This window comes from Procambarus clarkii, chromosome 11 (genome assembly GCF_040958095.1).
Source record: "Procambarus clarkii isolate CNS0578487 chromosome 11, FALCON_Pclarkii_2.0, whole genome shotgun sequence".
NCBI classification, from domain to species: Eukaryota; Metazoa; Arthropoda; class Malacostraca; order Decapoda; family Cambaridae; genus Procambarus; species Procambarus clarkii.
Genome location: NC_091160.1, coordinates 39,321,733 through 39,345,971, shown reverse-complemented (window position 1 = coordinate 39,345,971; position 24,239 = coordinate 39,321,733). Strand labels below are relative to the sequence as shown.

Below are 24,239 nucleotides of genomic sequence, written 5' to 3'. Positions count from 1 at the left end.
TTTGGTCCTGGGCATGCATAATGAGTGGTTGTGTTGCACGTACTGCTCTGGTACTTCGTCGTCTGTTATCGCAGTTAACAGTGGTGTTGGTTGTTATACATTGTTGTTATGGCACCCAACAAGGAACTAAGCAAAGAAACCATTGGTCAGATCATTGCTGTAAAGGAAGCTGGCCACCAAATTCAGGTCATAAATTAATTGTTGTGTGTAGCCCGGTCGACATGGGAAGTGTTGACATTTAAGATTGGCATATCGTTGGCCCCATTTCACAACTTGTCTCATGCATTTTTCACCTCTTCTGTTCTGTTAATGTTCCTCCTGAGCTGCCTTAATTTTAGGACAAGGTTTTAGTTTTTCTCTTCCCCTAAGTTTTCTCTTAACCCTTCAATCCAGGATTATTTCTTTGAGGCTTTGTTTTTGTTGGTCCTTATCTCCAGTTGTCAGGTTGGGGAGTTCCATGCTCTCCTCTGGAAGCAATGGTTTTGGTTCTGGGTATCATTTTCTTCACTTTCAGCTCTCTCCTACCTTTATGGATAAGAATGAGATGGCTGAATTTCCATCGGGTCCTTTGGTGATTGATACCTGGTTTGGTTGGGGATTCATAATTTATCATATCTGATTGTGGCCATTCAATGTTACCAGTGTGCCACTCTGTTTGTGGTTTGGTGTCCTTGGTTCCTTGTTTTATTGCCTATTTGTCTCAGGTTGTGCACAGTATCATCAAGTTCAGCCAGCCTATAATCTATCTTCCGGACCATGATGTTCCTAAGTTTACGGCTCTGTCCACTGTTTTTTTTAATATGTCTTAGACAGATATTTGGGCTCAAGTGAGTCTAACAGTGTATTGGCAGCTCGTTACTTAGTGGAAATTCTTGGCCTGTGCCAAGCTAGTGTGGCTTTGGGATGGTTAGCTTGTTGCTATCTCCCCCTTTCCTGGGGGTTACTCTCTGCAGCTCTTCTCTGATACTGGTAACAATATGAAAAGAAAAATGATTGCTTCAATTTTTTTTTTGCACCACAGACTTGGTACATTTAACAGGTGCACAGTGCAGGGATTAAAGGGAGCCAGGTCCCTTTAATAGACTTACATGGCTCCAATTGCCATGTGTTTTTCCATTTGATATGTTAACTATTTTTAGCCATTTGCACATAGATATAATACATTTAATTAGCTGTGCAAATCAGGAGTTAAGCCCTCAGATCACTTATGTTTAGCTCATGTTGGTATCCTTACGATCTCTGATCTCACTTATGTCATTGTCCTGATAGTGTTACAATTATCACCAAGTTGTTTTTGATGCAACCTTATTTTCACCAGCTCCAGTATTCATCCCCAATACTTGAATCTCAAACATGTCTCAAAGCTTAAACTTGGGCTAATCCCACTGCCACTAGTAATTACCTAAATGTAGTTATAGGATGAGAGCTACCCTTATGGGATCAAATCTTTCCAGTACTCTTTGTCAGATAAAGCTTTAAAACTACTGACAGATTTGGCCTCCACCACCTTCTCACTTAACGTGTTCCAACAATCTACCACTGTTTGCAAAAGTGAATATTCTAATGTTTTTTCAGCAGTTTTGTTTCCTTAGTTTAAATATATTCTTGAAGTTCCAGGTTTCAACAATTCTTCTATATCAATTTTGTAAATTTCTGTTATTACAGTACTGCACGTTGTATGCAATGGTTATATTTTGAATGCAGTGATCATTTGACATGTTAACACCTTAGCCTCTCTTCATAGCTCTTTGTTTTTGGGTCCAGAAACCATTTTGATGAATGTTTTTGCACCTTTTTCAGTTTGTTGATGTGCTTCTTGAGATATGGGCACCCTACAACTGCAGCATATTCCAGTTTTGGTCTCAGAAAGATTGTGAACAATTTCTTTAATATTTTGCCATCCATGTAATTTAAAAGCAATGATTGGAAAAGCAAAACTTGCACATTGTTCTTTTTATGATCCTCAGGTGATTGTTTTCTATCCAGAACCACCGATAGATGTCTTTCTTCATCAGAGTTCTTTAAAAGCTTGTTCTCATAATTTGTAAGTTGTAGGTGTCCTATTTTCTCCTATTCCACATTCCATAATGGGGCATTTATTCACATTAAATTCTGTCTGACAAGTGTTGCTCCATACACTTATTTTGTCCAGGTCATCTTGAAGGGTGTGACACTCAATTAAGCTTCTTATCTTCCCTAGTAACTTAGCATCATCAGCAAACATGTTCATATAATTCTGTATATATACGTGTGTGTGTATATATATATATATATATATATATCAAAAGATCAAACGATCTTTTGATCAGAAGATCAAAGAAGAAGAGTATTATGTACTTTCTGCATTTATTGTTTATTTATTTATTTATTTATTTATTTATTTGTATACAAGAAGGTACATTGGGTTTGTGAGAATACATAGCATAGTATTTATAATCTTGTAAAGCCACTAGTACTTTGTCATCTAATTTCTTGCATATCTTTATTAAAGTGTTTACTCATGTTCTTTATGTTCCTGGTTCATGTTTAATGTTGACCCCATTGACCTTAAATTACTATATTACTTTATACACACTAACGTGACTGCGTCAATGAGAAAATCTGTAGGAGCAGTGATGAGGGTTCGAACCTATGAGGTGGTTGTTCCCACGCACACACTTCTAACAATTAGACCACAACATGGTATAAGGATTGCAACCTGGAGTTCTTCTGAACACACAAGGATTTCTTGAGGCTTCTACTGAAGCCAGAACAGGATTTTCACACAATCTGTCCAATGCACTCTGGCTCTATCATCTAGGAATGTTCTACCTCTGATGCTCCTCTTTCAATACACAGAGAGTAATCACATTAACATGACTGCATCAATAAGAAAATCCGTAGGTGTAGTGATAAGGGTTCGAACCTATGCGGTGGGTATTTAACACCCATGACATGGGTAGACCATGTCGTGATCTAGTCGCTAGAAGTGTGTGGGAACATCCACCACATAGGTTCGAACCCTTATCACGGCTCCTATGAATTTTCTCATTGATGCAGTCACGTTAGTGTTATTACTCTCTGTGTATTGAAAGAGGAGCATCAGAGGTAGAACAACCTTCAAGTAAACTGCACGTATTGCAAAGAAAAAGAAGAAGTAGAAGAGGTAGAACAAGTCCTAGATTCAAGTTCAAGTTCAAGTATGTTTATTGAGATAAGCAATAAATACATCTCAAAGGGATAGAGTAGCTTAGGCTATTTCTACCCCCCCAAGTCCTAGATGACAGAGCCAGAGTGCATGGGGGAACTGTGTGAAAATCCTGTTCTGGCTTTGGTAGAAGCCTCAAGAAATCCTTGTGTGTTCAGGAGAACTCCAGTTTGCAATCTTATACCATGTCGTGGTCTAGTCGCTAGAAGCGTGTGCGTGGGAACACCCACTGCAAAAGTTTGAACCCTCGTCACTACTACAGATTTTTATGTTCAGTTATTTTCCAAACAAAATGTTATGAGAAAGAGTCCAGTTGCTTTTCTAAACTTCATCCTGCATTTCCATCATGCCATTAATATAAATAAACTACAGTACAGTTGCTACAATTACATGTACAGTACTGATTTTAAATTGTAATACGTACAGTGGTACCTCAGTTTTCATATTTAATCCATTCCCAGAGACGGTACAAAAACCGCAAAATACAAAAATCGAAACGAATTTTCCTGTAAGAAACAATGTAAATTAAATTAATCCGTTCCACACCCCCAAATATATTAACTAAAAAAATACATTTTATACAGAATAATATTCTTAGGTACCTTACCTTTATTGAGGACTCTTGTTGGTGTATGGAAAACAGTGAGGAAGGGGGGAGGAGGAGAGGTGTTAGTGTTTGGAAGGGGAGTCCCCTTCCATTATAGCAGCAGTGATGACATTTCTGGGGTATTCTCTCTTACGTTTTGAAGGCATACCACTAAGACCTGATTGTGGCTCACTGTTTGCTTGTCTTACTAAGAATCTGTCTATAGACATTTGTTTTTCTCTATGTTTTAACACTTGTCTGTAGAGAAACATCACTTGTCTCACTATGAATGATCTCTTGTTTTTCCTCTATCATCATCCTCACGACTATTTTCTTAGGTTGAACATTACCATTGACTTTCTTGGAACCCATGGCGTGATATATAATAAGAACTTTTATGTTCAGAAACCAAAAAAGCACAAAAACAATGAAATTCTTCACTAAGAATTCAAACACAATCATCACTAGACAGGAGACACTGGTAAATTAAAGCACCATGTGCTCGGTAGACCTGTACGTGTATAAACAAACTCCAAAAACTGAGGCAAACAACGAGTACCGAATCAAATTTTTTGAAGAAATTGAGTACGAGAACCGAAAAATATGAAAACGGGCATACGAAAACCGAGGTGCCACTGTAGTCTATGCCTGTCATCCTATGTCACCTTTTTTGCATACATTTGTTATTTACTGTGAACATACTCATTTTGTTAGCTTATTTCTTCTTTAGTATTAAGTGTTTTACCCCCTCACACCTTTGTTAAATTTTTGTCTATTTAATTTATGTTTTTGCCCAAAATGCTTTGCGTAATAATGGTTTCATAGAGTGTGTAACTCCTGGCACTACAATCTGAACATTACTATGTTCTTTGTACACACATTCTTTTGAATAAACATTGCATTGGATTGTATTGTATATGACTACCCTGTTATTTCCTTGTTTAAAGATAAGAATTCCACAGGCAAGTATGTTTTATCTATATTTGAATATTTATCTGACAGACATAATGTAGTTGCTGACCTCTTTTTACACTATGTAACATTTGTACAAGTTGAATATCCTTTGTTATAAATGCGCCATGTGGAAATAGTACAACAACAAGACCCAGTGGGGAGGATGATCATGAGTGTTCTGATGCATTCAAACATGTCTCACAGACACACCCTTTGTCCCACTCATAAGAATAATCTTAACCAATTACTATACGTACTGCAATAATACACATATCACTCCTATTAAAACATAAATCTACTCGTTGTTGCTACGTTGATTGCTCCATGTTGAAACTCATTCACGATGCACTCCATGGTTGATATCTATGCTAGGGCCTCACCATAAAACAGGTTAGATTTAAATATTATTGGACAAAAATAGCCAAACAGATTGAGTGACATGTAGATCAAGGTTGACCCTCCAAGCTCGTAAAGGTCAAACTGTTAGACCTAACTCAATTCAAAGAAATTCTGCAATACAAATACTATAGTTGGAATGAGTCTTGATGTATTTGTTGAACTTTGCTATGACAAGCAAAAGTAATAATCACCTACTAGTTTATCTAAAGGTAGTTGGTCCCAATCCCAAACAAAACTTAAAATATTAGAGGCAGTTCATTCCATGTTCCATGACCAAATCACTTATAAATATGACCTACCTAAGGTAGTACTTTAGTTAATGGCCCAAAGCTCAACAATGGTATTCTAAAACAATTGACTAAGCTGTACAACATCAAAATGTGTAATGTAACACCTTATTAACGGCTTTGCTCGAAGGATGTCAGAGAGAGTTAAAGACATGTTTAAGTAACATTAAATTCAGTCACAAATGATTTGAACTCGTGCCAATCATTCAAGATTTAATAAACTCTTCTCAACAATTCCATATTAAGAGATATGCCTCACTTTGTACTCTTCGGAATATATATCAGATTTCCAAATTATTTCACCTCGGCTCTGGCAACCCTTTACAACTACAGTGATTATGTTAAGGGAAAATGCATAGATACAGGACTGATTTTTCAGTCAAGCAACACTAGTTTGGGTGAGTTCAATGTAGCACAAAGCATTGATGCTAAATCTAGAAAAATCAAATGAAAATCGTTAGTAATTACCTTAGTAATTTTTGAAAAATCAAAAATCCTTAGTAATTACCTTAAACTATCAAAGAGATGGTTTTGTAATTGGGTTGCAGATTTGTGACATAAACAAAACCAAGTAACATCATAGAATCAAACTCAATGGAAAATTTCAAGCATAGGTTAGACAAATATAAGAGTATGAGTTGCGGAAGGCCTATTGGCTTTATGTGGACCAATAGGCCTTCCACAGATGCTTTTATTCTTATGTTCTTAACTACAAGAAAATTGTTGCACCTTACATAGTTCTTGAAAATATCACAGCAAACTAAAACAAATCAGGAGAATCTAACAACAGGTGAATATGTCAACCAACATATAATCACATAAAATTAAACTGGTGGTGAACAACCATAACCCAGAACCTATAAATTAAAATAATGCACCAGACTCAGTCATCATGACACCCACTCCAGTTGCAGAGAGAACCTAGTGCTTAAGCCTGCAGCACAGCCATCACATACATGCTATTTAGAGATTGGACATGTATACAGCATACATATTTCTCCATTTTTTAAGTTCATTACAAAGCAAGAGATCTGTTATACTCCTGCACACCCTATACTGTATTTAACACCCAGAGCAGAGGTCAAGACAAGTTATACAATGCTAATATGTATTGGATAAGGTTAAGACAGATTATGAGGGGGAGCTGGCAACAACTGAATGAGGTCAAAATAGGTTATAAGCTGATTGAAAACAAGACAGGTTATGTAGCGCTAGTATCAGCTGAATGAGATTGAGACAGGTTACAAAACTCGCTCATGACTCATAGCATAATGTAGCAGCTAACTGAGGTCAAGATAAGTTATGAAGGGCTAGCATCAGCTGAATGAAGTCAAGACAGCTAATTTATAAAGGGCTAGCAACAGCTGAATAAGGTAAAGGCAGGTTAGGAAAAGCTAGCAACTTTGAGAGATCAAAACAAGTCCTTGGAAGTTAGCTGGTTACCTTTAGATGATGCCAAAATAATTGGCGAGACACCAAAAACTGGGTAATATCAGAAATACTAAGATATATATTAGCAGTAGTTTGATGAGATCAGACTGAAATAATAAAATAATAATAATCAAATTGAAATACAGGTACTGTACTGTATTAGCAAAATTTACTGGTTAAATTTGAGTTAAGATGAGTTTCACACACAATAACAATGACTAGAAGCAGTGATAAAAGGTATTGATCTTCTCTGTTTCGTGTAGAATGGGAGGAAGCTGGGTGGGGAGTCATCGGGTCTAAGAATACGTGGATACTTAGTTTGCTGACTCGTCATGTAGAACGAGGTGTTTGATGTTCATTGTTTCACTTTAGTTTACACAAATGTATGTGGAATAACTCAATTTACGTACACATAATAGACAAAAATGGTGATTGAGTGCTGTATATAGGTTTACAAATGTAATATAGTATACGCAACTATATGGAATGAATTCTGTTCCTGGCATATTTCAAAATTAGTGTCTTGCAACCTACTCCTTTGCTGTTATTCTGTCTGGTAATGTTGTCCAGATATACTGTAGATTTAAACATTGGCAGGAAAAAACAAATTCTGATTTGACTATAATCACAGGCCACAGGTACATGATAAACTAATTGCAAAGTAAACATTTGAAAATAATAGTGGAATTTTTTTTAATGGGTCTAAGATAACTCCATTTCATCCATATAGATGTATTATGACCATATTTACATAATTTGTATAAAAAGCAGGTAATAATAACTAAATCAACATACAATAATCGCATCACCCTGGCAACTAACGTATAATGATAACCGCACTTTAAGGGGTTACATTTTGTAAGTTATGCAGCATTTTACCACAGTGCAATGAATTGCTGCTAAAAATGACAATTTAATTATATAAGATAATTATAATATTATGAAGTCATTCATTATGAACTATTAATGTGCTGTAATTTCATACTGTATTTTATATTTTTGCAGGCTGTAGTGTTACTATTTCCTTATTCATAAAGTTATCCTTGGATTTTATACCTGGTGATTCACATTTTGAAATTAATTTAACAAATAATTTAAAAATGTATACTTATGTACCACCTGACTACTCAAATTTGAGAATCATTTAGAGTAATGCTTGATCTCCCTCACCGTAACGGTGCGGGCGTGAGTCTGTAATATAAAGCGAACATAGTTTCCTCTATTGGATTTAACTAAAGAAAATGCAAACACTTTTGAGAAACTTTACTTAATAATGCATTTAGCTATTATAATAAAAAGAAATTATTTTCATACAAAAGCAATAAAAATGGAAGCTAATTTGATAGAGTAATGGTAATGTACACTTAACATAATTGTGGAAAACATTCCATAATATCTGAAGATGAGGTATACAGCTAGAAACTATTTACATAAGTAGCAACTTTTCCTCACTACAAACTACTGTAGATCTAAAAATGTACAGCATTTATTGAGAGCAATAAGAATTCAGAAATACATTACTGTATATATATTTACACTGTTGATGGTAATTTAAATGAATCATGAACATACTATAATTTAAGAAGCTGCAGTGAGTTGCCTGTGATGCATGAGAACTTAAATATCGAGGCTAAAAAAGGAAATAAATGTTGTAATTTCTATACAAATTTAGTACATAAACATCAAAGCTATTAACAAATAATTAAACCTACAGTTGGAAAGGGACAGGTTTTTTATTCCTTCTCTGCAGCTCAGTCTACACTAACCATGAAAAAAAAAATTCCAGGGTTTAAATGTCTGCTGGTTGACCAGGATGAACATTCCTAATATGAAGTTTCAGGTTATTCCTTTGGTTTGTTCGACGGTCACAGTAGGGGCACCTGTATGGCTTCTCTCCAGTATGAGTACGGATGTGCAGACGCAGATGATCTCTTCGTTTGCTTCGACGCCCGCAGAAGGGACACATTAGCCCATCAACGCCCACACCTGGAGGAATGTGCAATGATGTGCTTATGATCCCACCGTCCTTGTTGTCTGTGGCATTGTGTAGCGTCCGTGCCAGTGAGAAGGGAGAATAGGAGACCTCTGGGCCACGACCCACCATGCCAAGCTGCAACACAGACCACCGCCGTCAGAAAAAGGATAATTCCAACATTTGGAAAAAATTGCAGGAAAAACTAAATAAAAATAAAACCAAGCAATTATATATTGTATATGTTTCATTATATCATTAGGGATGATAATAGTAAATACTCCAATGTCATCATTAATCCATTATACATTACTACTATTTATTTTAAACTGCTAAAGCTATTGATCTTAGATGAATGGTAAGTAAATGAATTAAGCCAAAAATGATGACATTTTGCATTAACATAGTGTCTATATTATTTTTAATTTCATTATCAGATTACCATGGGACATTTTCAATATGATTACAAATGTTATGTCATACAACATAATAATCATAAATTCAACATCCTTGGTAAACTGGCCTACTACATATGCTGGCACACCTTTAAAGATGATATAAACATACGTATTGTGAGAGAATAATTTGTTGATGTGAAAACACTTTGCCGTCATCTTCATAAAAACAAGTTTTAGCAGAGTAGCACCAGTATACAACATGTTCAAATTTACAATACAGTTAATAAACACACTTACACTTGCAACAACTGCACTTCTCCATGCAACTTCAAGGCGGTGGTCACAAATATTTAATTCCTCAATCATTTTCTTAACCTTTCTAACAAACAGTTCAGGATATTTGATTTAATTTAAAAAATTCAAACACTGCAAACATAATTTAAGAGTTCTAACCTATAAAACTGGAATGGTTTCTTGTCATCACTACTGTAAAGTATATAAATATGTTCTTAAATTTATTGCTTGGTTTATACCCCCTCTCTATGAGCAACTTAAACAAATTGCAGTTTCAATTCTATAAATTGTGTAATAAACAACAATCTGGGGACTCATAATTTAGTAAATTATTTGTTGAAATAATTTCAAACAAAAATTCAGCTTCTCATCTTTGAGCTCTAGAAGCATTACATTTCTGGATTAAATTGCATATCACAGACTCAATATTTGTTATGCTGAAACACATACAGTAATAAGTTTAACACTACTGTATTTGCATGTTTCATAGTGAATGAAAATTGTCAATGCTGCTGTCGAAGCTTCAGATATATAAATTCCTAATCCTCACTCTAATTGCAATAAAAGTTTTATTTTTACAAGGTATTTTTAATTATTTTAGCTTTTTAGTATTCCAAATGTTGTTTTGCAAATTTATCTAGTAAAGAGCAAGGTCTGCCAATAGTGATCATACTTTGTGACACTGTTATTACAGCCACTCTTGCTAATGTTGTTGTTCCTGAAGTTGTTGTTGATGCTGTTGTTCTTGCAACTGTTGCTCTTGCTGCTGCTGCTGAATGTGATGCCTACGGACATGTCTGTCCATTGTAATCTTCTGTGCAGCACGGTAAGGGCACACAGGGCAAGCAAAGGGCTTCTCTCCAGTGTGGGTCCTAATGTGGCTACGCAGATGGTCGCTCCGACGAAAAGACTTCCCACAGAAAGGGCAAGGGCGGACTCGGCCCTCCCCTATGTGCAGCATCGGGCCAAGGGAGGGTGGCAGCAGGAGTGGATCCGTCTGATGTGGGAGCTGCAGCTGCAAGAGAGAAGGTCCGAAGGTCACATTCTACAGGCACGCTCAGGAGTTGATGGAAGGCGTCAGCACATGGGTGACACACATCTTGGTGATGCAGTCAGGGAAATAAATATGCAGTATTGTGAAAATGTGAACAGTAAGAAGTACTATCGATAGGAGAGCTACCCTTATTTTCAAAAGAAGTAGAGTTTATATTAAAGCATAAAGCATGTGTAATCTCAGAATGATATGTAATTATTTCCAGTGATGCAAAGATGCTGATTTAAAGTAAATATTTTGTTTTCATTTGTGGTCCAACAGAAAACTGTACAGTATATACAGCAGTATATAGTGGAGTCTAACTTGAATGTTATTTGGACTACAAGAAGTCTGAATGCAACAGAAGCATTTTGTTCAGGCCATAAAATTGTTGTAATCAGTTGCAATAGAATATATGGAAAGAATTATGATTGAATCTGCTTATTCAATGGAGCAAAATGCAGTACCATACCAAGAAATGTTAAACAAATAAATCAACAAAATACTGTATAATTTTACATACTAAAAACTTCTTTTTTTACCAGAGATTTTTTATTCTTTATAAGAAGAAAAGCGTGTTCTGACATATGCATTAACAAAAGCAATACTTTTTAGTATATAATATTGAAAAATAGCAAAGTTCAGATGCAACAAGAGTTCTGTTGCTACTGAACTGTCAGATATGAATCAATACATTTGAGCCGGGCTCCACTATACTAGTATATTGCCATGAAACATCCTTTAACTATCACTTAGGAACACAAATAACAAAGACATTACACCTTAAACAATTTTACTTTGAAGTTTCCTTCTAAATAGAAAATTGCCTTGTTTTAATAAGAATTTTCAGATACTTGCATAAATATACAGTACAGTACTGCTAGTCCTCCTTGTACTTTTTAAATTCTTTACTCGGTGGAATATATTTACTGTATTTTGTAATTAAGATATTTTCAAGTTAGAAAATATTTTAAAATACAAATGCATTACGTATACAGTACTGCATATTTAAACATATATACATGCATACTACTGTGTAAAATTATGCAACTCATAAAAACTTAAAATAATAAAGGTATTGTTTCCACATGCATACAGTACACACATATACACACGTTCTTTCTTTGCATTTTCATATGCTGTATATTATAGAACAATTGTCATATCAAGAAATTTCAGCACTAACCTAAACCAAAACTGCTCAGTTTTATATTTGTTCAGAACTGACAGTAAATCATTGTGCTAACATAATTTGCCATGCAGCATACTTACTCATGGTGGGTTTGGAGTTTTTCATAATAGGGCTGGTTTATGGTTTATACATAAATTAATGGTTTATATATGGTTTATATGTAGTTATATACAATATATTACTTTATATAGGGGCTTCATATTGTATGATTTCTCATTTTCATCAGACTGGTTAGATCTATCTAATGCTACACATTAAGTGCACAAGAAAACAAATACTGTACTTGCAGCACCCGAGGATTGTATTTTAAACATCCGACATAAACACAGTATGCCCTGAGCAACAACCCAAAATTTGCAACCGAGTAAGAAATGGAAGTGCACTAGTGAATGCAGCTGGGTCACTACTGAAAGATACTAGGATTGATTCCCACTGTAGGACAAAATCGTTTTGGTACGGTTTCCCTTCACCTGATGTTTCTATTCATCTAGCAGTAAATAGGTACTCAAGAGTTAGACAACTCTTGAATCTTGGGAAAGGTCAGCAATTTGTGTATGGGGGGAACCTCGAAAAGGCTATCAGACTTCCAATCCCCAACTATGGGAAATCCAATGTGCCAGATGTTGAGTGGAGCTGGTTTAGTTGTGAATACATTCCAAAACTCTTCAAACACCAATATGATAATGCATTAGTTAGATTTAATTTAATCAGAATGTTGCATCAAGATTAGTAAATGGATTTACACTTTCATTCATTATGCATTTACACTTTCATTCATTAAGTAAAAGGTTTAAATACTATCATCAAGATAAGTAAATGCATTCTAACTTTCATCCAGGTGAGTAAAAATATTTGAATACCTGTACAGTACTTACATCAAAATGAGTAAAAGTATTTAAAGACTTGCAATAAAGGTAATTAAAAGTGTTCAGTACAATAGTTGAGCAAAATATTTTTATTACATATCTTCCCAAGATAATTTTCTGTGTTTCTGCATTAATTCATCAGTAATCTTGTTACCTCCTCAGCAAGTTATCACTCAGTGTTACATATTTTCACTCAGTGCAACAAGTAATCATTGAAACAAATTATCATTTAGTGAAACAAGTTATGTAATACAGTACAGTATCTAGCTTTTACTTTTTATTAATCAAAATGTTTTGTTTTGTTATTTACATATTAATTTTATTTATTTTTGTCATTAATTTTTGTTTCAATTGCCAGTATATTGCAATATGCCCAGTATGTTGTGTTGTGTATGAGAATATGTTTGTAAAGTAGACCTCCTGTGCTTTTGTGAGCATCGCCTCACCTTCCGCGCTGCGCCACTCAAGAGGGAAACTGGCCTCCGCTGACAGAGGTGGTGTATTGGACTGTGCTGTTAAGGAACCCACCTCCATAGAGGTGTTTATCTCAGATTTTCTCCCAATCACATTGACATCTATGTACTGTTAACCCTTGTGTTGTATGCTTATTATACCCTAACAGCCTCATGGTGTGTGTTGGAAAAAAAAAAACTTTAATATTGTAAAAATGTGTTCCTGATCAAAGAAAAAAAAAGAAATTGTATGTGACATACTTTGGCTGTGATGAAGTGAGGAAGTCTGGCAATTTATGGGTGTTAACAGAGTAGTCACTCCACCGCAGTTTGTCCCAGGGCGAGAGTTGCTGCGAAGACATTTTTACTTACGGTATTTATTTCAATGTCTCTGATTGGCTTTTCTGTTTTTTTTTTCAGCAATATTATTCAATAAAATTATCAAATATAAATTTGATAAATTTATATAACAAAATGTGTAGAACATTGCTATACAGGTACTAAAAAATATTGTGCGTATAATAGTAACACGATTATTGTATCCTTAGAACAATAAAACAAGTGTTTTTGCTGTTCTTACACTGCATAGACACTATTTATATACTGTATATACCTATCTACATTTTCATGCATCATTGTGAACCACTAAGTGTTTCTAGTAAAGTACTGTAATAATTTTATAACCGGTTATCAGAGTTCAGCCTAGTCTCACATTTTTTGCACAAAGTTCTAACAGCACGCAATGAATATACTGTATAATATTTTCTTTGCACAGTATATACTGTATAATATCTTCTTAATTGTGTCAATAACATTATTTGTATCACAGAACATGTAGAATATTGATATATCGATATATTTGTGTCACTAATATGAGTTAATATTATATTCTTTGAAAAATAAAACATACTGCTTTTGTTGTTATTATGATGTATATACATTATATATAACTACCTACATTTTAAACTAACTAAACAAAGCTGCTGAAGAAATATAAGAAAATTCACTTTCGCAAACAGAGTGGTAGATGGTTGGAACAAGTTAGGTGAGAAGGTGGTGGAGGATAAAATCATTAGTACTGTAGTTTCGAGGCATTATGTGGCAAAGAGTACTGGGAAGACGGGATACCACAAGTGTAGCTCTCATCCTGTAACTACACTTAGGTAATTACATGCTAGTCAGCTGATGATGCAATCTGACTTGGCAAAATTCCTCTTCTCAACATACTATGCACATCACTAATTCTAGGCACAATGATGCTATTATCAGAATCTTGGTCACTAAATCCTGAATATGAATAATTTTCCACAAGTTTATTTTGTAAAGGAACATAAGCTGTCATTTCAAGATGCTTAGGTGGACCAAACAATGGCAGAGTGCTGTGGCTGCTACCTAGCACTGTGAACAACATAAACAGCGTTGTATTCACTGATATCTGAACACAGTCGTTATCACAGTCAAGCTCTTCTATGATACTCTCATCACAAAACAATAGTAGTTATATATTTATATTTCATCATTTTTAAGTGATGTTGTGGTCAGAAGCTGAACAACAGTGCTGTTAACTCATGCTGCATGTACTACTCGTGGTTGCTCGCTCATTATTGAGCCCTTCACACTCAAGAATGGTGTCCACAATTATTTTGTTAAAGCGTATCTGCTTACTGGAGGCCTGAGAAAGCCGATGTAAGCCCTCTGTACCCATGGAAGTTTTAAATCCTATATGACATGTTAAATAATCCCTAGATGACTGGCGCATGTTGGTCAAATATGCAGCTGTCATTTCTGTAGGACTTGGGCAGCGGAAGGGTTAAGTAAGATGATTTATTTCCATGTACTGTATGTGTTACCTGTCAATATGTGTTTAATCAAATAAATCTAATGCGTGCACCTTGTTGATTTGGCTGTATCCCAACACATCACTTGATGTCCCCTCTCATGTGAAAGGGAATACCAAGTAATTGACACAACTATTCTGAATTGTGAAGATCAAACTAAACCAATAAGGTGTGTGCATTACATTTATTTGATGAAACACATATGGCAGGGAACACATACAACATGGAAATAAATCAACTTAGTGTCATTGGGAGAAAAGCTGAGATAAACACTCAGGCGGGTGCCTCAAGAGTGCAACCCAACACACCACCTCTGTCAGCCGAGTCCAGCTCCCTGGTTTGGACCAGAGGCCTGGTTGAGGACCGGGCCGCAGGGATGCTAAGCCCCAAAATCATCTCAAGATAACCTCCCCTCTCAGTGGTACATGGTGGGGGTGGAACGGTGACGAAATGTTCACAAAAGCAGGATAAGTCTACTTTACAAACATAAACAAACATTTTCTCATACACAACTCAGCATACTTGCAAACATTCAAATAAAACATAAAATTAACATTGGCAAAAATATATCAAACTGAAATTAAATAACAAAACAAAATATGTAGATTGATACAAATATAAGCTAGATATTACATACTGTACCAGTTATTACAGTTATCACTCAGTGAAATAAGTTATCAATGTGAGAAACAAGTTATCATTTGGTGGCTCGTGTCATTTCTCAATGGAGTTGAGTTAATCTATCACAATGCTCACTCACTTTGGTATTACAATAGCTATTACATCCTTAATATCATGATTTATAAAATTACAATGTATCAAAATAATATATATATACTGTATATATATATATAGCAAAAAATATATTGCATTGAACAGTAAATATCAGAGTTGCCTTTAAGATCCCTGTGTTTAGCAGTTTGTCTCTTATAAACTGTTACACAATGTGTTTTGATTCACTTTGATAAAACTCCTCATTAAATACTGGGAGGATTTGTACATTCATCCCTATTTTCAAAACAAATAAATGTTAAAATATTACTAAAATACATTATTACGAGACAGTTGAATGTTTTCGTATAAACACTGAAGAAATATGCCTCCATCACACTTGACAAAAAAATTAACGAGCTACATCAATCGCAGTTTTATTATAAAATATAAAGCTTTTACAATAGTGAGCAAACCCATGGATGACTAAACACAAATCCTCATTCATATTATCAGTCAAAAAGCTTAACAGCACAATGAAGTATAAATACAGAAGTTTCAAATACAGTACCAGTACAGTTTAGCTAACTGGTTCAAGTACTTACTGCTGCATATTAGAATAACAATATTATAAAAATAAAATAACATTGTTTTATACTTAAATGTCCATAATTTCAAACAAATTAATGACACGATACATTATGCAGAAATGTATGAGTAACATACACACAAGGATGCTCAACAGTATCTTAATCACTTGTAACAGTAACCCTTTGGCTTTCACACTACTTTCTCCACCATATCCCTACTGAGGACAAAAAATGCAGCCTAAAATATACAGTATTCTGTAATTAGCATTTTGTATTACATACCTAAAAAAAAAAACTGAACTTTTTCAGCTGTGCCATTACAGAAAAAAGTAGAAGTTATTATTAGGTAATACAGTATACAAAATGGGTAACTAACCCAATCTGAGTTATTACATGATCCAAATGTGTAGAATATCATAAATAATAAAGTATTATCATACTTACTAAGGAATGTTATGTATTTTAGTCATAAATTACTATTCAACCAAAAATTAATTCTGCCTAAGTTTTATTTATCTACTACAGTACATTGATTTGTGTCATTTTCTTGTAGACCTATGTTGTTCTTATAACTTTCATTTACATTTCTAATTAGAAAAAAGAATGTTCTTTCACAACATATTACAACATACAAAATAACATAACATACCTTAATTATCTAAGCAAAATTATAGAAATAGTGTGGGTGCGACTGTATGAGTTTGAAAGAGACATGATTGTTGATTTTGGTGCTTCCATACTGGATGACAATTGATTTTGCCAACAGGCGGCAACACATACAAGATCCAGTCATCTGTTTTGAAGATCAGAGGACCTGGACGAACATTACATGACTTGGCAAACGTTTCGCTAGGCACATGGACGGAGGTTGCATACTGCAGTCAAGATCCTATTTCCTTCATTTAATAGCTACTGTATTTTGCAGCCTAAGAATTAACAATACTGTACTGTAGTTCTATTAAATTTAATATGCAGTCTTTTGGAAAAATTTGGTGGGGCTCTTTAGCTCACTCTGCTAAAGAGAATCCTCTCATGTTGGGATGGCAAGCCTCACAGGAGCACCAATGATCCAATCATGCTCACAGGAGCACTGGTGATCTAGCTATGCTGAAAGGAGCATCATAATTCAATTTTTCTCACAGGAGCACTAATGATCCAGTTATACTGTACTCACAAGAATGCCAATGATCCAGTTATGCTCTGAGGAGCACCTATGATACAATTGAGCTCACAGGAGCATGAATGATAAAGTAATGCTCACAGGAATGTCTATTATGTGATTATTCCAACTACTGTACTATACAAGATAGGAAGCTATATTTTCAAAGTCATCTTATTGCATTTGAAAGTAAAATTTGAGGTTGAAATAAATAAATTTTACATAAATTTCATAGACAATACAGTCTATAGAAAGAATATTTAATGAATGTCTTAGCTATTTCTCTATTGTTATATTACTTATTATAGAGTAAATTCCTAAACTGAAAATTCCTTATTATTTTAAGAATCAAGAAACTATATTTTGTTTTCAGTATTCAGCAGAAAACCTTTTATTTATGGATTCCGAGAAACCTTATCTAAAATTCATAAAAATTTAAGTCTTGGTACAAAACATTAAGTAGAGTTCAAATCAATTCTGTGAAAAATAAAGCCAATTTCTCTTAGACCCAGCCAAATAACTACGATTTGGCTGATACCAAATAACTAAAAAATGAGTCACAGATGCTCAACTTTTGTGACCACTTCACATTCTTAATTAAAATTTTAAACAAAAAATTACTGTTAAATTTTGTTTCTTCTTGTACAGTATCTCAAGTATAAAAAGTTAAAGAGCAAGTACAGTAAAACAAATATCAAGTATAATTCTTACACCATCTGTATCATTTGAATACAATTTTTCCAGTACTGAATTAACCTATTTTATTTTCCAAAGCTGTAGAATATTTCAAGCTGCACCCTTTTACTTTGTCGTCTCCCCGCAAGCCAACCACAAAAGCTGAAAAGCTGATACTGATCATCCAGCAACATAAACTAACGAGGAATGTATGAAACAAAATCCGGCTACACCATTAAAACTATATGTGAGGGTCTGTATGTACTCACCCAGATGCACTGGCAGGGGTTGAGTTTCAGCTCTTTGATCCCACATCCTTCAATTGACTGGTGCACAGGTTCTCCAGCTTATTGGGCTTTGTCATAACTAACTTTGAAGCTGTGTGACGAGTCTGTCTACAACCCATTACTTAGTGGGTTATTCCATTTGTTCACTATTCTGACACTGAAGAAATTGTTTCTAGTGTTTCTGTAGCCTATTTAGGTACTTGGTAAATAATTACCAAAAGATGTCAAGGACATCAGATTCACTGAGGATTTTATCAAGGGATATAAAAAGGAACAGTAGTAGAAAGAAACAAAAACAGAAAAAAACTTTCATTATGTTTAAAAAAAAAAAGTTCCTTTAAAAACTTAAAGGAACAGTAGCAGAACAAAATTCCTTTTTGTTCTAAAACTCAGAAAATTCTACATAGTTGTAATTACCTAAATGTAGTTACAGAATGAGAACTATGCTCATAGTGTCCCATCTTTCCCATATGTCATCGTATGACATCCCATGTCATACGATGCTTTGAAACTACTAATGGTACTGGCATAAACCGCCTTCTGAATTAACTTTGTTTCAACCGTCAACAACTCTGTTTGCAAAAGAGAACTTTCTTATATTTTTTAGCACATTTGTTTCCTTAGCTTGAATCTCTGACCTCTTGTTCTTCAAATTGCAAGTTTAAAAAATTCCTCTCTGTCTAATTTATCGATTACTGTTACTATTTTGTACACAGTTATCATATCACTCTTTTTGTTTTATCTTCTAGTCTTAACATGTTTAATGCCTCCAGCATCTCCTCATAGCTCATGTTCTTAAGTTCTGGGAGCCATTTAGTAGCATGTCTTTGCACCCTTTCTAATTTGTTTATGTGTTACTTGAGATATGGACACCACACCACTGCTACATATTAAATTTTGGTCTCACAAAATGTGTGAACAGTTTGTTTAATATTTATCCATCCATATAATTAAATAAGGTTCTGAAATTTGCTAGCATAGCACAGGCTCCCCTCAAAATCCTCTTCATGTGGTCCTTTAGTGACAGCTTACTATCCAGAACCACTTGGAGATCTCTTTCCTTACAAGAGGTTTTTAATATATTTTCACATAATTTACAGGTTAAGTGTGGTCTGTGTTACCAATTTTACATTCCAGTATGTTTGTTTACACTGAATTCTATCTGCCATGTGTGACTTCACTAACTTATTTTGTTTAGGTCATTTTGGGGGGGCAATATACTCATCTAGGTCCCTCACTCTCCCTAGCAATTTGTCATCATCTGCAAAAAATATTCATTTAACTCTGGAAATCATTTATGTACAGAGGAGCCTCGATTAACGAATTTTATCCGTTCCGGCACTGAGCTCATCATGTGAAACGCTCACCTTGCGAAATGAATTTCCCCATTTAAAATAACGGAAATAAAATTAATTCGTTTCACCCCCGAAAAACATCAATATGAAATTTCATAATGTAATTATAATAAATACATGTAATTTTTTTTACATGTTTTGTTTTACTGTTTTCAATTGTACTTTACCTTATGAAGAGTCGTTGCTGGCTTGAGGGAGACGATGGGGAGGTGGAAAGGAGGAGAGGGTTTACGGTGTGGAAGGAGAATCCACCTCCGAGTCAGGTGATTTCCTTCTTCAAACCTACAGTAATTGTGTCTTTCTTCCTCTTGACAACACTATCTTTAGCAAGCAGCTTCTTTAGGGGCATCGTGGGGTTACAAATTGTAGTCACAAAATCACAAAAAAGCAAAACAAAGAAAAGCACAAATAAATGCAGAGGGATGCTTGTCCTGTGCGATAAAACAACACTGTCGTTGGAGGCGTCCGAGAATTAGTGAGAACCAAATGCAACACTAGGAAGCACCATGTGGTTTTCTCGTTAATCGAGCAGAAGTTCGCCAATCAACACAAATTTTCTGCGAGTGGCTCACTTGTTATCTGAAATGCTCGTAGACGGGGCTGCCCATCACACGAGGCATTTGTGACATTTCTTTAGTCAGATACATTTCCTCTGATTACTGCCTGAATTATTAACAATTTCTCATCCAATTTGGAAGTCTGCCTGTCACCCTCCAATGTGTTTTAATTTTCAGAAGTCTCTTGTGTGAGACTGTTAAAGAAGTCCCACATAGTCAAGTCCAAGTATATGTTAAAGGTGTATCAGCCCAACCTCCCTTTTCTCTCTTGGAATATTTATGTGACTTTATTATAGAAACAATGTAGATTTGTTATGCACTACCTTCCTCTTTGAGAGCCAGACTGTCTATCCATTATTATATCATTATTTTCCAGGTACTCTGTCCATCTGTTCTAATCATTTTGTCTAGTGCCTTTACTACTGTATCACACTTGTCAATGAAACAGGTGTATAGTATAGTGGGTCTTCAGCATTTCCATTCTAATAGATTGGAACTCTGTTTTTTCCATATGTCAGTAAGGTTCCCTGATTGTATGGATGTTTGGAAGATAATCTATGATGGGGCACTAATTTCAAATGTACATTCCCTTAGTATCTAAGATGAGGCTACAAATGGTGTGTATGAAGGTTGTGTGCACATGTTAATTTATACATTTTTAGGTGATCAAAAACCTGTGAATTTATACATTTTTAGGTGATCAAAAACCTAACAAAATAAAAAATAAAAATATTAAAATATTTTTTTATACATTTTTTAGGTGAATTTTAGGTGATCAGAAAACTAAATTTGAATATCTTCATTAATTACTTTCAGGCAATTCAACAATTACTCCCAATAAATTAAAATTTAAACTTTACACTACTAAATTATACAAAATATGTTTTTGTACATACAGTATAGCATTCTAAAATTCTAAAAACATTCCCTGTGGTTCAGTTTTGGATAATTTTATCCATTTTTCTGTGATAACTGTAGTAATATTATATATATATATATATATATATATATATATATATATATATATATATATATATATATATATATATATATATATATATATATATATATATAATATTATATATAATATAATATATATATATATAATATATATATATATATATATATATATATATATATATATATATATATATCTAACTTTATTTTAAAATTTCTTTACACAAAAAGGGTTACAACATTGGTTACATGGCTACTTGTCACAGGTTGTAGAGCTCCTCCAGCTCCTCAGACGGCGGATGCAGTGAGCATTTCCAACCATGGATGCAGTGAGCATTTCCAACCATGGATGCAGTGAGCATTTCCTCTCTGGATTGCCACACTAAGGCGCTGAAAGAGAAAACTGGCGGCTATAAGGTCTCTAAGTTGTTTCAATTAGCTTGGGCCCCAGCTCTTTCAAAAAACTAGCAGCACTTTTACCCCAGGCATCAAGTATCTCTGAGGTAATGGGGGACAAAATATATATATATATATATATATATATATATATATATATATATATATATATATATATATATATACATATATATATATATATATATATATATATATATATATATATATATATATATATACATATATATATATATATATATATATATATATATATATATATATATATATATATATATATATATATATATATATATAAAAGCTTTATATACTGTACTGTATCTGTTATAAACGACAATGCCAAAGCTTGAAAAGCACATTTTCTCATCCAGAAACTGAGTGCAATTTTACAAGTAAATGTCTGTAACACCATTATGACCTGGATAATTAGCCAGGGTTATCTGAGGTATCAGGACAACAAAACAATATAGCAACCTCTTGCCACTGATAATCAAACCATCCTCTCCACTAATACCTCTCATTTTGAATGGAATCATCCAGTCTGTTAAAAGTGCGAGGTATTAATACAAACTAAATATTCTGAATATTGATGTTTTCTATGTATCGGCCTCAATAAGGTATATGGACTGCTTGGGCTCATACATTTTATGTTAGGCAAAAACAGTGTAATTTTTTATAGAATGGCAGATTGGCTGGGATACTAGCAGTTAATATATAGGTTGCTTAATTAAAACTGGAAGCACTGATATAAAAAAAAATTCTACTGACTCCAACCTCATTTAGTACAGTATCTTGGAAAACTTAACGTATTACATCAAGTGAGAATCACATATGCTAATGTATTTTAAGGGTACTTAAATGCAAAAATATTTAAATCATTAAACCTAATTTGCTGCAATAACATTCTGGTAACAGATTTTTAACAATTCTGTTATCATTTTAGATTTAACTCTTTTTAAAGCTAGAAAAGTGATGCAATAGAACCAGGCATATGTGAATACATATGGAGAGCTAGTTACTGTTGGGGACATAATGGAACTAGTTCCTGTAGGAAGCATAACTTGTTACGAGGGCATAATATAACTACTTACTGTGGGGGATATAATATAAATAGTTACTGTAGAGGGCATAATATAACTAGTTACTGTGGGGGCATAATATAAATACAGTAGTTACTGTAGAGGTCATAATATAACTAGTTACTGTGGGGGCATAACATAACTAGTTACTTCAAAGGGGATAATAAAACTAGTTACTGTAGAGGATACAATAGAGCTAGTTACTGTAAGGGGGGCATAACATAACTAGTTACTGTAAACAACAAAGGATAATAAGTTATTGTAGGGGTATATCATAACTAGTTACTGTATAGGGCATAACATAACTACAGTAGTTACTTTAGAGGACATATCAGAAATAGTTGCTGAAGGGGGTATAACATAACTAGTTAATGCAGAGAGCACAACAGAACTAGTTACTGTAGTGGGTATAGCATAACTATTTACTGTAGTGACATAACAGAACTAGTTACTGTAGTCATAAGCGAACTAGCTATTGTAAGGGCTTAACAGAACTAGTTGGTGAAGGAGTATAACAACCAGTTACTGTAGGGGCATAACAAAGTTATAATGGAACAAGCTACTATGGGGTATAACAAAAATCCCTACATACCAATATTTTGTCCATTAATATTCATGTGCACCTGAGTAAACAATAGCTTCTAAATATTTTGAAAACCATTTTGTTTATTTTCAAAATATATTCAAGACTATACTTAAGGCCTCAGCATTACTATCACTAGCAACACACACAAAAACATATTTTTCTGACCTATTTTAGTTTTTCATGGCTTAACTTGCTAAAAAAATAAATACAGTACAGATGTAAACGAGACACTTTATACCCATACTTGGATCACTGTGGAATTACAGAATGCTACAATCCAGCACAGCATTGTAGTTGAATCAAGCATGTTTCTTTCGGAAATGCATGACCATACTGGCCTCAGTGGGAGCTCGATGGGTACATAACTGACACTCATGGCACAGATCTGGGTGTACAGAAACAATGTGACGATCTAAGTCCCCAGACTGGGTGGCACGGTGCTGGCAATGAGGACATGAATATGGTCTCTCTCCAGTATGAGTGCGCATGTGCCGTGTCACATCGGATCGCTGGATGGAACGATAGCCACACATACCACAGCCAAATGGTTTGTCAGATGTGTGTGCTCGAAGGTGTCGCCGAAGAGTTGACTTGTTAGTGTAACTTCGACCACAGTGTGGGCACAGAAGTGGAATCATTCCCACTTTGTAGCCCTCCAGCCCTCCCATCCCTGCAGCTGCCACGTCGTTGTACAGGTCGTCCCCAGCCTCCCCTTGGTCGTCATCGCCATCATCATCATCATACTGCAACATAAAATACCGGCGTCAGTCCCTCTCACATCCGGTATCATAATCCTCAACGTCCACGGTAAGTTGCTTGTCTTCTTATGGAATGTTCACACTATATTGCACTGAACAGTGATCTTAGGAAACGTTAGAGGACCAGTGTATGGCTTGATTTATTGAAAATGTTCATTAAGAACATCAGATAAAAGTATAAACATGCACAATGACTCATGGAAGAAAGCTTACTTAGAAAGA

The 24,239-nt window shown here is 34.6% G+C and overlaps 1 protein-coding gene across 5 annotated transcripts in view; it reads right to left on the bottom strand.

Moving 5' to 3' along the window:
- LOC123758321 (longitudinals lacking protein, isoforms H/M/V) overlaps nt 1–24,239 on the bottom strand; it is a 191,001-nt gene that overhangs the window by 11,019 nt on the left and 155,743 nt on the right. The window contains exons 5-6 of one of the 5 annotated variants that reach the window (XR_011228082.1): nt 9,512–10,523; nt 8,095–8,954 (exon numbers count right to left, since the gene is read on the bottom strand). The exons of 2 other annotated variants lie outside the window; for them this stretch is intronic. Coding sequence is in view for 2 of the 3 variants with exons in the window: in XM_045742563.2 (XP_045598519.1) it covers nt 23,559–24,002 (444 nt within the window). In the remaining variant the exon portion in view is untranslated. Of the gene's footprint in view, nt 1–8,094; nt 8,955–9,511; nt 10,524–22,563; nt 24,003–24,239 lie in introns of those variants that run through there. 2 more of the 5 variants (XM_045742582.2, XM_045742563.2) reach the window with 2 other exon arrangements.